Here is a 14,730-nt window from a genome sequence, read left to right as displayed (position 1 = left end):
ACTGTCGATAGCAGCATTCCTACTACAATCCTGCAGATGTCGGATCGGATCCCCAAATTCGGGTTACGATAAAGGGGGTAGAGGAGATGTTAAGCAGCTTCCTAACAATGAAGAGGCCCTGAGGAAAAATAGCGAAATGACCCTCGATCAACCACGTATAAGGATGAATATAGATAGTTTGTGCATGGTTTTAATGTTTTTTATGGTTTCCGGACTGTTTCCGTTTCATGTCATAATAGAGAAACGGGTTATCTGTTCGATGGCACAACAATGATCAACAGGGCTTATCCTTATTATTGAATTGCTGTCGGGAGACGACTTAATGGTACTTAGCACCACTTTTCTTGTATGCAAGTACCACGTTCAAAAAGCACGAGATATATTCTCAGGACTAGTTATGATGTTGTGGTGTACAATTGAAGAAAGGAGGAGGTATTAGAGCTGCAATAAGTTACCCTGAGCTCCATTGTCCGGCAAGGGATCCGACAGACAGTGTGTACAAGCACAATAACTGCTATATTTACTACATGATACCAAGGCCCACTTTTGGGGGTGAAAAATAGAGTCCGCTGCATAACGACACCTTCTTCTAATTTTGTCGCGCAAAAAAAGAGAAAGAAATAAAGCTAACGAGGCTTTGGGTACGTCAGAATCTTTAATACTGTATACTTATTGCACAAACACCCTTTTATCATTCTCTTCTCTCCCGCTCTCCCATCTTTCACATCACGTATGACTACCTCACAATTACAACGTACCGAAGAAGAGACACAAGAAAAATTAAAACGTAAAGAATTCTTCCACACATCCCCCCACCCGCACACTTTGCGAACGCTCTCATCCGTCGTGGCAGTGTTTAAGCCTTTCTACAACTCGCATTTTAAGTACAAGACATAGTTAGAGGGAAACTAATCATAGAATTCAATCATTTCTTTGCTACCCTAACTTTTACTAGCAATGTTACAGTCCACATCCACGGGCGTCGTTACCGTGATCTTGCAACCTCGGCATGCGATGTTTCAAACGAAAACACTCGAACTTCGAGATAAATTACATATACGAATAGGGAGACAAACTTCTTCTAAAACTATACCAGGACCATTGAATGGTTATTTTGATTCCAAAGTCTTGTCGAGAACGCATGCCGAGATTTGGAGTGAAAAGAGCAAAGTAAGTATGGTGCTAATTGATTATTTTATATAAAACAAAAAAGAGAGTTATGTTATCCATGAGGTATTAAAGAGTATACGTATACGTCTGGCTATGGCTACTTAGGTGTATATCAAGGATGTAAAATCAAGTAATGGCACATTTTTGAACGGACGGCGGCTTTCCAACGAAAATGAAGAAAGTTCACCAATGGAAATAAAGTCAACGGACGAACTCGAGTTTGGAATAGACATATCACAAGATGATGGATCGAGTAAGTTTTTGTTTTGCGTGGAACCCAGACGCTGATCAAGGGAGGTTGGGGTGGATGCTAGTGATTATAATGTCAGGGAGGGAATTAAGTGGGTGATGATGGTACTGATTATCCAATATAATACATGATGAAGTCCTTTACCATAAAGTAGCATGCCAAGTTCATATTATACCGACATCGCTATCCCAGGTGGATAACAATATGCTCAAGGAACTCAACATTGGCTTATCAAATGGCAGTAGTGGAAATGATCATCACCAATACTACCCACATAGCACTGTAAGTTTGTTGTATAAAGCGAATTATGGAGGGTTTACGATGGAGGCAATTTGCCACGACAAATAATAAAAAGAGAACGTGGATGTGCTAACAGAGTAAGAACATGAAATCAAGTTACAACGAAAATCATCTGCTTCATCTATATCGACAATCTCCTCGGCAACAGCATCTACCGCGGTAGACTACGCATCCTCATCACCTGTATCAGCAACAAATAATAATAAACGATCAGGAAGGAACTGGGAACTTTTGTTGGCTAAATTACAGGTAGCAAGGCCGCCACACGTGCACATCATAAACCATGTTCTTTATTACAACAATTCTTCTTTATAATCTGATCTCATATTCTAACTCAAATGATACTAGGCCGAGGTCCAGCGATCCAAACAGCTGGAAAATCAGCTGAGAGCGGTTAAAGATGTGATAGCAGATGTGGACAAGACCTTAAACAACAATCGATTGGAAAAAGCGGTAAGTCTTTTTTTTATTATTCCCGATGGCGTCATATGTTGTTGATTTGACTATCCTTACCCTCGTTATTATTCAATTTGCTACTAGGATACCCGAATCGTGCTGTTACAACAAAAACTGCATGAAGCACAACAACAGGTAGCATCGTATGCGGAAAAATGTCGACACCAAGATCAGGCAATAACAGCTGCATCCAAAGAATTACTTCGGCTTCAAAATACATTACGGCAATTGCAGCAAGGAAAGGAACCAGTAGCATCTGTTGACAAAGATAACGGTGATGATCGTGAAAGGAAGAATGGTCCTCATTCGCTCGGTGCTACTGCTAGTATCACCAGTAGTAGTAATGATGGTGGTACGCAACGACAGGTGGAAGAGCTAAAGTTGGTACTGGATGAGCAAAAGCTACGGTTAAACAAAGACCTGGCAGCTGAGAAGGCACGGTGTATCGAGTACGAAAACAAATGTCTGTTGCTAGAACGACGGATCAAGAAGCTAGAGCAGGAACGGAAACCAACCACAAGCCTAGCAGATGTGCTACAGGTAAGGAAGATTGGGATAGTGGTACAAATAAAAAAAAAGGATCGAGAGAGAGGGTGTGTTGTGATCCAATAAGAATATTCTAATTACTGACTACGAATATGTTTTCATTAGATGCGTGCTGTACAAGTATCGTTGGCAATACTCATGGGCATCATATCAGCTTTATTATATGTACTTGTTGCCATTTAGAAAAAGGAAAAGAAATGTTTCTTTAACTCGTTTTCTATCCGTGTCTCTCTCCATCTGACTCAAAAGAAGAATAGAAATGGAAAGAGTAGTTTGTAATATGTAAAAGAGAAAGCAGCCTTTTCTTTATTCCAAGTATACCCCACTCATTATTTACACTTTATGTATCTATATTATAATTTTATTATATACAAAACAAAACGAGTGAGAGAACCCTTTAATCTGGGTGCGTTTGTGTTATGGGAAACGGGCCAAGTGCTTGCTTGCCTGATCTGGCTGCATACATCTTGTACGTCTCATTTGACTTATTGACCGGAGCAAGCGACCCGTTTCTCGGGTATCACAAAGTTCGTCATGCATGCATCCACCATTCCCCAAACACTTTTGCAAATATGAAAAGTCGATCCTTTGCTTCATCGGCATTGTTTGTATAGCCTGCTGTATATGACAGCTTACCAAACGTATAGAATAATAGGAAGTTGGCTATTTATAATATAGAACAAAAGAGACAGTAAAGACAATGACAACAAAAGAATAAGTAATGTATGCGTAATACTTGCGGGACTTTACATTGGACAATGAGAAAAATAGAGGAAGAGAGGGTACAAATGAGTGTGGCAAATTTTCGTGTGCATATTTTTGCTGCAATATGTGAGTGTGAATATGTGTGGTGATATGTACAAACAGGTGGTGATGGTGGTGAGAGGGAAAATAAGGAGGTTTTGCGTTTTACATTATTTTTTGAGGGCTTATTTTTACTCTTTAATAAACGTCGTTGCTCTTCCATAAATCTTTGACGGAGCTCACTACGTTTGCTTCACCGGGATAGTAGCGTCGTCCATGCGAATCATACATGCCGCCAGTCATAGGTGAGTATGCATTACCGTAGTATGAGCCGTATCGAATTCGATTCAAAAGACCACGGAACAGTCCTGGGCCTCCTCGTCCGTATCGTCCACCATAGTACCCGCCACCATACGAAGGGTAGTAGCCACCGTATCCGCTGTATCCGCTGTATCCGCCGTATCCGCCGTATCCACCGTATCCACCGTATCCACCACTGCCGTACATGTATGACGATGGTCCGTACATCCCACTGCCACCGTACGTGCTGTATGGATTATAGCCCATTCCACCGCCGTATCCGCCATACGGGTTATACACTAATGTTCGGGTAATATGGCGTTAGGGATGTTGTCAGTAAGCGAAGATCAGCAAAATAGGGCCATAAACGTTGATAAGCTTACTTGAATGGTAGTATGACATGTTTTATTATTTGTTGCGTGTGATGTGTAGTAAGAGGGAAGCGGATGAGTAAGAGTGTCTGAGAAAGAGAGAAAAGTCAGGGCGAGGAAAGTACAAAAGATTCCAGTATTTATACAAACTGGGTTACATGAATGAGTGGCTGCGCTGCCTACTTGATGGCATGTGTGTTTTGAATGTGCTGCTTGCCTTGCCTGAATCTGGTGCTGTTTGATTTGCTCTACGGTGATGATCACCTGAGGTGGCACGAAGCGGTTTTTGAAGGGAGAGGAAGGAAAGGGGCCCTTCCTCACATTGACGATATAACATGAAGAAAAAACCAGGCTCGGGTCAGGTGCCCGCATGTTTCCCGGAGTACAATTCCGGGCACAGCGGAAGTCCGTGTTCGTGCACGCGTGTACGCTACTCTCTTGCCTCCTTGAACCAGAAAGATTACACAAATGATGTGTATTTACGCTATAATCTTACGTTGATGTGTTATTGGATCGCTTAGCAACGTCGCACCGTATTGCCATCGTGATTTGTTGACGGTTGCCCGCGCTTTTTGTTTCCCTATGTGTTACTAATTCCTTTTCCGATCCGGTCTAAAATTCTTGTCATCCGCATATTTCCATATAAAAGTTATGTCCACAGCCCGCAAGAGGATATTCTTTTGCATTTGTAAAGAAGAGCAGCTGTGTTGTAAAGAATAAGAAAAAAGAATATAGCAGTGATTTATACAAATGTATGTAAATGCGTATTGAGTATATTACGGGAAACAAGGGCGTGGAGAAAAGCTATTACAATGTTTAGTGCTGTTATTTTTGATAGCGTTTTAGCGTGTGTTTGTGTAGGTGTGTGTTGGTTTGCAAAGAAACTACAGCGGGGAACGACGTCTACTGTATAAATGTGCGCATGTCGTGTGTGTGCGTGTGTGGTGTGTGTGTGTGTGTGTGTATATATATATATCAGTGTACGTGAAAGAAAACGCAAACGTGTAGTAGAAAGGAGGCGTGGATTTGAAATTTTTTGGATGGATGAGAAGGAAGAAGGGTAAAGAGTTTAGCCAATGATCTGAACCTTGATAGCACCGTCACGACCTTCCTTGACGTGCTTGAAAGCTTCGACAGAATCTGACAAAGGATACGAGTGGGTGATCAGAGGCTTAACATCAATGATACCTGATGCCAGCATCTTGACGGCAGTAGCATATGTCTATATATTCAAACACGAGTTAAATATACTGTACTATTCCCACGCACACCCTTCATCTTCAACACAACTATCCGTTGCTTATTATCGCAAAATAACTTACGTTGCAGTAACGGAAGATACCCTTGATGTCGACCTCACGCGAAGAGATTTCAGAAATAGGCAGCGCCTGAACAGAGCCACCCATACCGACCAATACGACAGAGCCACCGTTCTTGGACAAGAGGACGGACATTTGTACACACGTCTCTGCACCTGTACAATCAATGACAGCATCAGCCAGTTCTTCGGTCTTTAGGATTTCTTGAGTCATACGACGTGAGTATTCCATGTTGGGCTCGCCAGCATTGGGACGTTGCAACAAGACTTGGGAATCGGTATAGTAGGTCTTGGCGAACTCCAAGCGCGAAGGGACCAAATCAGCAATGGTGACGTGGCCGGCACCAGCGGCCTTGGCAGCAGCAGCACACAAAAGACCAACAGGACCCGCACCAAACACAATGACACGGTCGCCAGACTTGATGTTGGCGCGACGGGCAGAGTGAATGCCCACGGACAATGGCTCGATCAATGCGCCCTCTTCAAGAGACACGTGGTCGGGAAGCCTAAATAATACCAAAGTTGGCGTCAGTCATGGAATATTTGTATTGCGCCACTTTGCAAACAACACGCAACACACACACACACTCTCTCTCTCTCTCTCTCTCGCTCTTATTCACTCCGATACGTTACTTGAAACAAAAATCGGCAGCGTGCTTGTAGTAGTTGCACAAGGTGCCATCAATTGGAGGTGTAGCAGCACTAGATGAAACAATAGAGGCCCACAAGTCAGCGATCCGTCTTTCCTCTCACTCACTCGCACCCCCATCTTTCTCTTCGTCAGTTCCAACTTTCAAACGAAAACGTACAAAGACATCTCAGGGCACAGGTTGTAACGGCCAGACTTGCATTGATCACACAATCGACAGGCGACACCGGGCTCAAGAGCAACGCGATCGCCAACCTTCAAGTGCTTCACGCCGGGACCAACGTCAGCAACAATACCAGCGGATTCGTGACCCAGAATCATGGGTGCCTTAAGTTGGAAATCACCAATACCACCATGGAGCCAGTAGTGGATATCCGAGCCACAGATGCCGGTGGCCTTGACATTGATCAAAACATCTAATAGCACGGCACATATCAAATCAGAACTACTTGCTCTCTCTCCCTTTACACGACGTGATGTGAAACACACAGCATTAGACATTAATTTCCTTACCACCAAGACCGAGTTCAGGAATAGGTCGGTTTTCCTGGAAAAAGAAAAAAGAAGATTTCACACATTGTAATAAGTGAGTAATTAGGTATAACACGTATCACTTTTTGCGGGGGGCCAGTGTTGTGTCGCGGTGGGTGTTACAAAAAGAAATGAGCTGTGTGGTCTTTTGGCACATACCAGAACAATGTTGTGCTTTTCGCGCAGGACAACGCACTGGTTGATTTCGTCTTGTGGAAGGGTCATGCTGTTTATGTGTATCCAAGTGGAGGAGGTGTTGGAAGAGGTGTGGCCAGTGACGACAGATAGATGGGAGAGCAAGAATGCGGAAAGAGAAGAAAAGAAACTCAAGTCTGAAAAGAGAAACAAGATGGAGTCTTATATAAGAGCCAGTTGAAAAACTTTTAGCTTCAGATTCAATGTGAGTGTGTGTAGGTAAAGGGCGTCCGTCTAAACTTATGTTCTCCGGACTCCACCCACGGAACTTGAACCAACCGGAAAGTTTTCTAAAAGCCTAAAGGCCTGAGGACCCTCATTGTCCAGTCGGGCATATTTCCATATTTGTCAACAATTATGATGCAGAACTGAAAGGTCCGCAAACGTTTTAAATAAAAAAAAGGCTGTTAAAGGGTTTTATTTTTTCAAGGAACGCTGACCTCCACCCCGCACTATATATTCGATTGTGATATTCTCCTTCCCAACCAGCTCTGTGCGCCTCTTTTCTTTGATCTCGTCGTGCTTGAATGCATCTTTTGCCTTCGGAGACGTACTGCAATGGCAATGTTCGACAATGGAGAAAAACTTGCAACAATTCAAGAGACAGTCTCACTATAGGATTGACAGCTGGTTCTGGTCCTTAGGCGAGGTGATTGTTGGAAGGAAGATATCCCTTTCCAATATCAGTATTTAAATTGGGTGTTACAAAGGTGGAAAAGGGCTGCAATGAAAGTATATCTATATGCAAAACAACTTGGACCATCCTGCGCCCCCCAACTAAAGAAAGTTTGGCTCTAACAAAGATTGGATTTCTTGATCACAGCAGCCATTGAGCTTTGGCATCTTGCATGCTCATCGGAATAGGATGCAAGGCGAGGATCATCGGGTACAAGAAGGTATGGTGATGGGGATTAGAGTTTAACCTGCAGCCGGTTGAGATGCAGTCAAGTAAGACTACTTGAAACAAAAGAGGGCTCTGAAGGGAAGAGGAAGGAAGGCGTTATGGATTGGTATTGTGATAAACGATAGTGATCACGTTATATGGTAATCCTGTGCACGAGAACTTTTCTTTACGTGATCGTTTGTGTCATCACTATCTACATAGCTTAATAAACGACAAGAACCAAACAAAACAAAACAAAACGAAAGACTTGCCTGTTGGGTGTGTATTATTTGAACGAATCTAACGATTGGAGACTCCCGGCCTCATCAACAAGCCCATTACAGAATGGATGATGTTTTCTTTAACGGGTCTTCCTTCCTGGTAGTATATATAGCAGTATCGGGTGCATAACCATATCAAGGGCTAGGAGGACTTGGTTGAAGGGTAATATGGACAGAGACGGAACGACCTTGTTATGGGTGTTCCTTACATGACAAAATGTATGTAAGACGAATATATACAACACGTTTGCTTGTGCGCCCAGAGTAGTTTTGTGGGTAAGTCTCCCATTGGCTGCTTTAAACCTTGTCATATCCAAATTAAACATGCGTTTATCAACGTGTTCCTCGACATACATATGCTCAAGAGGCCCCGATCCTCGGATTCCTCTCAGATCGCCAGTCACGTCAAAAGTAGCATGTCCACAACACCATATCTCTTAACGTACCTATCATTCGTCTTTCGTCTGTCTACAGAAAAACCATTTTGCTGCTGTTTCTTTATTAATCTCTAAGGCAAGCTATCTGCCTTATTCCTGATGTGGATGATGTTTAAAGTAACGACTGCATCGTATTTCCCACCAACTTTGGCTGTTTCAAATTTCAAAAACGCGGGTGTTTCACACGGTACACACCTGCTCTTGACCTAGATCAAGAGCTGCGTCATACCCAGTGGACCTTGTGGCAGTCAGTATATACTACATCATTAGTAACAGCTTCGCGAGGAAGGTTTCTCGTAACATATACGTATAGAGTAGACATGTCATAAACGGTCACTTTCTTTATATCCACTGTACTGTAGTAGAGCGAAGAAGCGAACCTTCTTATCCAATATCTGCTGCTGGTGACCAGCTATGCATTTCCATTGCTTTGTTCATTAGACGAACAAGTTATGCCTATTTCATTAGTGCATCTGTAAACAGATGTCAAGTGTGGATAAGGATGGGTAAATGCTGGAAAGTTTAAAGTGAGAGAAGAGCATGATTTTTACAGTTTCAGGAAACCGCTATTTTTATGATCGTCGGGTGACACACGGCCCCAAACACGTAGTAGATACACTCTTTTTTCGTTGTTTAATCATCTTCCCATTTCAAAATGCATCTACTGCGCGTATTTGCTCTACTACTAAGCTTTGTTGCAGCACTGAGCGTTGCTCAAGTAACTCAAGTCACCGATGAAAATGTTGGATCGCTCATCGGCAAATCTGACGAGTGGCTCCTCGAATTGTAAGTTTTGGACATTGTATAATTCTTTATGTTGAATCTCGTAAAACAATATAAAAGTAGAAGAATTTATAAACGTGAATGCAAATCCGAATATATAGCTACTAACAGAACTACGGAAATAACACTTGCAAAAAAATTGTTTAGTTATGCTGATTGGTGTAATTTCTGTCGTAATTATGCACCTAAATATGAAGCAGTACAGCGCGTTCTTGCCAGTAGCCCTACTAGTCACGATGTCGGTGTCGGTAAGGTCAATGTCGAAACAAGTCCCGGACTGGCTGCCCGATTCTTTGTTCAGCGATTACCTACGATTGTACATATCAAGGACCATCAAGTACGTGTTATCCCTGCCGACCGTATGAACGATTTAGTGTCGCTTATTGAGGACCAGTCATGGAAGGATCTTCAAACTGTGAATGGTATGACCTCGCCATTCAGCGTAATGTAAGTTTTTCGGGATGGGTTTTTGAAACCGAGCATATAACAGGGTAGTACAGTAGTATGCGGTCTGTACGATCAAAGATACTGACCTAAAGAATTCTTTATATAGTGGAACCTTGGTTTCTTACACTGGCAAGATGGTAAAGTGGGCATCAAGCATGTCATCGCTGACGATCGTGCTCTTGATGTTTGTGTTGCTCGCTTTCGTGGTGATTGTTCCTGCATATCTCCCGGGTACTGAAGAATTGAAGCAAGAGGCTGAAGAGGCTAAAAGGTTGGAACAGGAGAAGACAAAGGAAATTGAAGGGCAAGGCAAATCCACGGCTAAGCCCGAGTCTTCTGAATCCACAAAACAACGCAAATCTAAGCGCATCGATTAGTCGAAAAATAAACAATGAGAAAGGAAACAACAAGTGTCACACTCGTGCACAAACTATATTGGCAGAATAGCTAATAAGACAAGTATACATATACTCTCATAGTAATAATACCGAAAATGCAGTTATTGGGTCGAGGCATATGTCTCTATATCGGTATGCGTTTCTTCCAATTCCTTACAATTATTTGACGACGACATTACGTATTGTTGACAGTAATAGCACGAAATGGAGCCTCATCACACAGTAGATGTTGCCAATATATTTCACGTAATGATGCCTTCTGTGTTATTTGTTTTGCGTCATATGCGGTGTACCGTAGAGGAAGTCCCTAGCTCATGAACGGTTAGAGTTGGTTGCTACGTATAACTAATGAAGTCAAGGATTTGGTTTTTCATTTTTAGAAACCATGTAAATTGTATTTCCGACTCATTACCATTTGTGGTGTCCTTCAAAGAAACGTATATGGGATTTCAATGAAAGCTAAAATTATCAGCCACGGTGAGCATTAGCTTCCGTTAGCTCAGACTATTAAAGCATCATTTCTCGACGAAGAAAGCGAGTGTTGTGTTCTAGTGATATACATTGAGAAGAAAATAATGACTGCATTCAACAACTTTTCAAGAAGACAACGAAGCCTGAAGTCATCCGCATGTTTGTTGCTGTGGTGGCTGCTGGCTGGTATTTGACGCGACTTGCTCGGCAAGTTATCGCTACAATTAGTGGTATCACGTAATACCGTGCCATAATCATATCTCTTCTATTCGCTACTCTCATGCTTTTATATGCTTAATTTACACAAAAAGAAAAGAGTTTAAGATTATTGCTACTGCAATGTATGACATTTGCTTGCGTGCGGTTTCTTATTCATAATGTATTAAGCACAAAAAACCGATGTTGTTTGGAATAACCGCAGCAATACATACAGTATCCTTTGGCAAAGCATTAACTAGAAGTTTAGAGTCAACTTCATGCCGAACAGCGATATTCTTGACAAGACGTAAACCTGTGAACGTCTGTGATAAGCGTTTACTAGAAAACTACATTAACGCCAAACATTATTATTTATACCAGTCAGTGAATAGCGTTTGAATATAATTGTAACTGTAACAGCACATAGCATCGAGGAAAAATGTAATGCCTTCTTGCTTAGAGATATGCTTTGTTATTCCCCTTCTTCTTTCTTTGTAATTTATACCATACGATGATCAAGTAATAAAATATATATTAAATGGCTGCAGGATTACATTTAAGTAAGTTTTGGGATGAAATTCGATGACGAACTTTTGTTTAGGGCAGTACATTTCGTACAGAGAGGAGAATGGAGAGATGTGCCCTAATCATGATGACGTTCTGCCCAATACTGTAAACAGGACGCGTATGATTATTTCTGTACCGGCAAATTAAGTGTTATCCATTATCTTTAGTATCATTTTCAGAGAAAATTTGATTGACTCACCCACATCTAGCTCAATCAAAGCAGAAGTGCATCCTCGGTTTTCACCGATGTATATGTATTTATGTATAAACTTATCTCGTTTTCCATAGATATATATCGGTTTTTGTTTTTTCGCCACTTCTATAAACACAGATGACCCAATATACATCGTATTTATCTACACACGAAGCTGGAGATCTATACCGGCCTGCAGCAGTAACATTAGTACGTATCCTTACATGAGTAATTGGTCGTCTATCCTTCCGACATAAGTTTACATTCATCTTCAGAAACTTCTCTACTAAACGAATCTTGTGAGGCAAGGTCTCCTCTGGCACGGTTGCATAACAAGCACTGAGCACATTAAGTCGATGATTGGTTTATCGAACGGCTATGATAAAAACATATACTGCATAGCTTTGTTGTCTGAGAGAGTACCAACATTCAGAAATACTATGTACCAATCGAATTATTTATTGTCTTTAGAGAAGCAGATTACCGTCATACTGAGTACGTCAAATTACGAGAAAGTGAAAAAGAGAGTGTGAATTACAGGAAAAAAATATAAAGATTTGCAAAAGAGGGAAAGACGAGAGATTCTTTTTTTAGCCTTTCACTCGTAAAGATCCTGAAGAGCGTTCAACAAGGTATGTTGCTCATCATCCATTTCCAAAGACCAAAGCATCATGCCTCCCAAGTTGTACTGTTTGACATAATCGATCTTGGCTTTCAACGACTGTGGATTGTCAAAGCTCAAGTACTGTTTCTGTTGTGCATTATATGCATAAGGTGTCATTGTGATATCGTCGAAATAGACGTCCCACGCGGTGCTGTTGTCGCCCAACACAGTTTTGTCGATAGATCGCCATTGCATTTCACCTGAGAAAGATTTGGTATCTGTGTCGGGACAAGGTTCGGCTTCTTCCGAGTCGTATTGATCGGCTTGAATTTGTGGCTGGCTGTGGTCAATGGTGACATATTGGACACGCTGACTGGCAGCTCGAGAGACACGGGTAGTGTAACCGAAAAATGGTACGCCCACAACGATACGATCATGTGGAATTCCAGCTTTGGCCCATGCGCGCACAGCTCGATCAATGCTAGGCTCGTGGTTGACGCCGCCATAGTAAAGTGGCGAGTTGGGTCCAGTGTGATTGTTCCAAAATCCGTTCAAGTCATAGCCCTACATGATGATCACATTTTCTGATTATCAGTTTCGCTATTTTATGAAAGAGAAAGAAGGGTCTTATACCATGATTTGAACAGCATCCAAAGCTGTTGCCCATCCAGGACTAAGATGCGAAAATGGCTCTTGCTTGGCATCATTAAAAACCAGTGTGCTGACTGCAGCCGTCAAAAGCTTTTTCTTATCGAATTTGGAATCCAGCTTGACTCGAAGCAGTTGTAGGAGCTGAAGGAAATTGGGAGTATCTGCAGGGTCACTATACAGGCGTGGAAATAAAGCAAACGTTAGTACATACCCCGAAAAATAGACAGAAGAAAGTATTACTTTTGGTTACATGAAACGCCATTCGCACTGTTTGGATACTCTATTATTGTAGTAAGTCGTATTTGTCACTCATATTCGTGGACAGGTCAAAATTTCCTCATTACTTCTTGCTCGGGAACTTACCCCAGTCAATGTCAATACCGTCTAGGTCATAGTCCTGGCATGCTTGAGCAAGAATATCGGCAAACGATCGACGGGACTGGTCCGTGCGAACCAAGGAGCTAAAATACAAGGACCCGGTCCATCTAGGTTGTGTCATGTAATATGTATTTTAAATATTGTATAGTTGTCAGTATAAACAAAGAGGCCCTTCACACGTGGAAATCCCAAAACAAACGTAGGGGTTTTTAATTTACTCACCCACCAACGCTCAGACTGATAGTCTTGTTATTATCATGAGCCTCTTTCACCACTGATTATGTGTTCAACGATGGTAGAACGAATAAATGACAGGAAAAAAGAAGTATATGGTATAGTAACAGTTAGACAGGAAGCATATATATAGAGGGGGAGATTAAATAATGGAGGGGTGGCAAAGGGGAGAATTTTACCGGATTTTAGTTGATCCTCGTTGAACTGGCCCAAATTGCCCGAGTTGTCAGGTACGCCAAAGGCATAATTAACATGATCGAACTTGTCCCAAGGAATCGAGTCAGGCATGGCCTATATATACATAACGTATCAATTCAAAAATCCATGTTTGCTCGATTATAACAGATTCGATAGTAACAAAAAGAGAAGGACATTTTGTATAGGCTCGTGTGAAGCTGCGAAAAAAAAGGCATCCGCTATATTACGTACCCAATCAGTGATATACGCTGTCAGTGTCTTCTTCTTCGTCGTGTTGTCTGCAGAGTCGTCACCATTTACAGGTGCTGCATGAGCTGACGACACCACACCGAGTAGGAAAATCAGCACGAATGATAAAAGTGTCAGAGAACAGTAGTGGCTGTTGCGATACATTTTTTTTTATTCCTGGCAATGATGATCCAGAAAGGTAAGGAAGAGGGTGGACGTGGGAACTATAAGTGTGGAGAAAGAAAGGATGAAAGAAAAGACAGAATTCAATGGATTCTCAATTTTATAAGCAAATTTATTTACCTTGTGTTGTCAAAGAACAACAGGGAGAAAAAGAACAATGTACACATACTGCTCAAACGAGGTTTCATTATGCTATTAGTAGCACTAGCACTAGCATCTTATTCATATTAGCGTATTATACATACCCCACAATTTCTAGGGGGTCATACAACTATAAGTTGACATCGATACAATCAACAATTGATCAGTCAGCGACGACAGCTGTTGCTGGTGCGCCCCTGAATAATGATCCTGTTGTTAATGGACGCTCGGATATGATGCCCCTTAAAAACGCATCGCGTTTCGCTAATATGATCAAATGGTACAGAAAATAAAGAGAGCCATGTAAAACAAAGCAATGTCAGCGAGGCAGTTGCAAAATAGATGACGAGGTTTGTAAGAGGACCAGCCTCATCACGGTCGCCATTATTATTTTTGTCGATAATGATGCAGCCATGTTTATCAAACGATAGAATCAAGGTTTTAAAGTGCTCTCTTACGCACTAAGTTACTGCTTGCATCTAAGAATCCTCTCGGGTCAGGTCAGGACGGTTCTCTGCTAGAAGCCAGCCGAATAGTGCTCACACGAGAACCGTCCCGAACCGTCTCAAGAACCGACCTGAGAGCCGAACTAAGACCGAGTTTTCTATATTGCAAAATCAACAGG

The 14,730-nt window shown here is 41.9% G+C and overlaps 5 protein-coding genes across 5 annotated transcripts; 2 read left to right on the top strand and 3 right to left on the bottom strand.

Moving 5' to 3' along the window:
* Window positions 1-516: 516 nt before the first annotated feature.
* BDB00DRAFT_821368 (uncharacterized protein) lies at window positions 517-3,116 on the top strand. The gene is made up of 8 exons (XM_053123384.1): window positions 517-787; window positions 956-1,170; window positions 1,276-1,423; window positions 1,557-1,702; window positions 1,817-1,969; window positions 2,069-2,173; window positions 2,261-2,716; window positions 2,828-3,116. Exons 1-8 carry the CDS (start codon window positions 733-735, stop codon window positions 2,903-2,905), a joined length of 1,356 nt encoding a protein of 451 aa, XP_052980223.1. The 5' UTR covers window positions 517-732; the 3' UTR covers window positions 2,906-3,116.
* Window positions 3,117-3,574: 458 nt separating this feature from the next.
* Window positions 3,575-4,860, bottom strand: BDB00DRAFT_351994 (uncharacterized protein). The gene is made up of 3 exons (XM_053117043.1): window positions 4,296-4,860; window positions 4,150-4,226; window positions 3,575-4,065 (listed from the first exon to the last, which is right to left on the bottom strand). Exons 1-3 carry the CDS (start codon window positions 4,507-4,509, stop codon window positions 3,814-3,816), a joined length of 543 nt encoding a protein of 180 aa, XP_052980222.1. The 5' UTR covers window positions 4,510-4,860; the 3' UTR covers window positions 3,575-3,813.
* A 346-nt stretch (window positions 4,861-5,206) lies between these two features.
* Window positions 5,207-6,860, bottom strand: BDB00DRAFT_871960 (chaperonin 10-like protein; the record flags this gene model as incomplete). The annotated part of the gene is made up of 6 exons (XM_053126889.1): window positions 5,207-5,359; window positions 5,460-5,961; window positions 6,089-6,157; window positions 6,265-6,520; window positions 6,618-6,651; window positions 6,795-6,860. The coding sequence occupies 6 exons, from the start codon at window positions 6,858-6,860 to the stop codon at window positions 5,207-5,209; spliced, it is 1,080 nt and encodes a 359-aa protein (XP_052980221.1).
* A 2,151-nt stretch (window positions 6,861-9,011) lies between these two features.
* BDB00DRAFT_351865 (uncharacterized protein) lies at window positions 9,012-10,128 on the top strand. The gene is made up of 2 exons (XM_053117042.1): window positions 9,012-9,661; window positions 9,768-10,128. Exons 1-2 carry the CDS (start codon window positions 9,246-9,248, stop codon window positions 10,036-10,038), a joined length of 687 nt encoding a protein of 228 aa, XP_052980220.1. The 5' UTR covers window positions 9,012-9,245; the 3' UTR covers window positions 10,039-10,128.
* Window positions 10,129-12,086: 1,958 nt separating this feature from the next.
* On the bottom strand, window positions 12,087-13,643 carry BDB00DRAFT_762917 (glycoside hydrolase superfamily; the record flags this gene model as incomplete). Its single annotated transcript, XM_053119362.1, has 6 exons — window positions 12,087-12,656; window positions 12,726-12,915; window positions 12,984-13,023; window positions 13,107-13,228; window positions 13,344-13,395; window positions 13,535-13,643. 6 exons carry the CDS (start codon window positions 13,641-13,643, stop codon window positions 12,087-12,089), a joined length of 1,083 nt encoding a protein of 360 aa, XP_052980219.1.
* Window positions 13,644-14,730: the final 1,087 nt, after the last annotated feature.

Source organism: Zychaea mexicana (genome assembly GCF_025766255.1).
Source record: "Zychaea mexicana strain RSA 1403 chromosome Unknown BDB00scaffold_32, whole genome shotgun sequence".
NCBI classification, from domain to species: Eukaryota; Fungi; Mucoromycota; class Mucoromycetes; order Mucorales; family Lichtheimiaceae; genus Zychaea; species Zychaea mexicana.
This window is presented reverse-complemented; position numbering and strand designations above follow the sequence as displayed.

What these genes read in the sequence shown, in the direction of transcription:
- BDB00DRAFT_821368 (XM_053123384.1), top strand. Translation starts at nt 733, where the DNA reads ATGACTACCTCACAATTACAACGTACCGAAGAAGAGACACAAGAAAAA. An exon ending in ATCACAAGATGATGGATCGA is followed by an intron (nt 1,424 to 1,556) that starts GTAAGTTTTTGT and finishes TACATGATGAAG; the next exon opens with TCCTTTACCATAAAGTAGCA. An exon ending in GCCTAGCAGATGTGCTACAG is followed by an intron (nt 2,717 to 2,827) that starts GTAAGGAAGATT and finishes TGTTTTCATTAG; the next exon opens with ATGCGTGCTGTACAAGTATC.
- BDB00DRAFT_351994 (XM_053117043.1), bottom strand. Translation starts at nt 4,509, where the DNA reads ATGCGGGCACCTGACCCGAGCCTGGTTTTTTCTTCATGTTATATCGTC. An exon ending in CAGCGCAGCCACTCATTCAT is followed by an intron (nt 4,227 to 4,295) that starts GTAACCCAGTTT and finishes TCTCTTTCTCAG; the next exon opens with ACACTCTTACTCATCCGCTT. An exon ending in CATGTCATACTACCATTCAA is followed by an intron (nt 4,066 to 4,149) that starts GTAAGCTTATCA and finishes CCCGAACATTAG; the next exon opens with TGTATAACCCGTATGGCGGA.
- BDB00DRAFT_351865 (XM_053117042.1), top strand. Translation starts at nt 9,246, where the DNA reads ATGTTGAATCTCGTAAAACAATATAAAAGTAGAAGAATTTATAAACGT. An exon ending in ACCTCGCCATTCAGCGTAAT is followed by an intron (nt 9,662 to 9,767) that starts GTAAGTTTTTCG and finishes TTCTTTATATAG; the next exon opens with TGGAACCTTGGTTTCTTACA.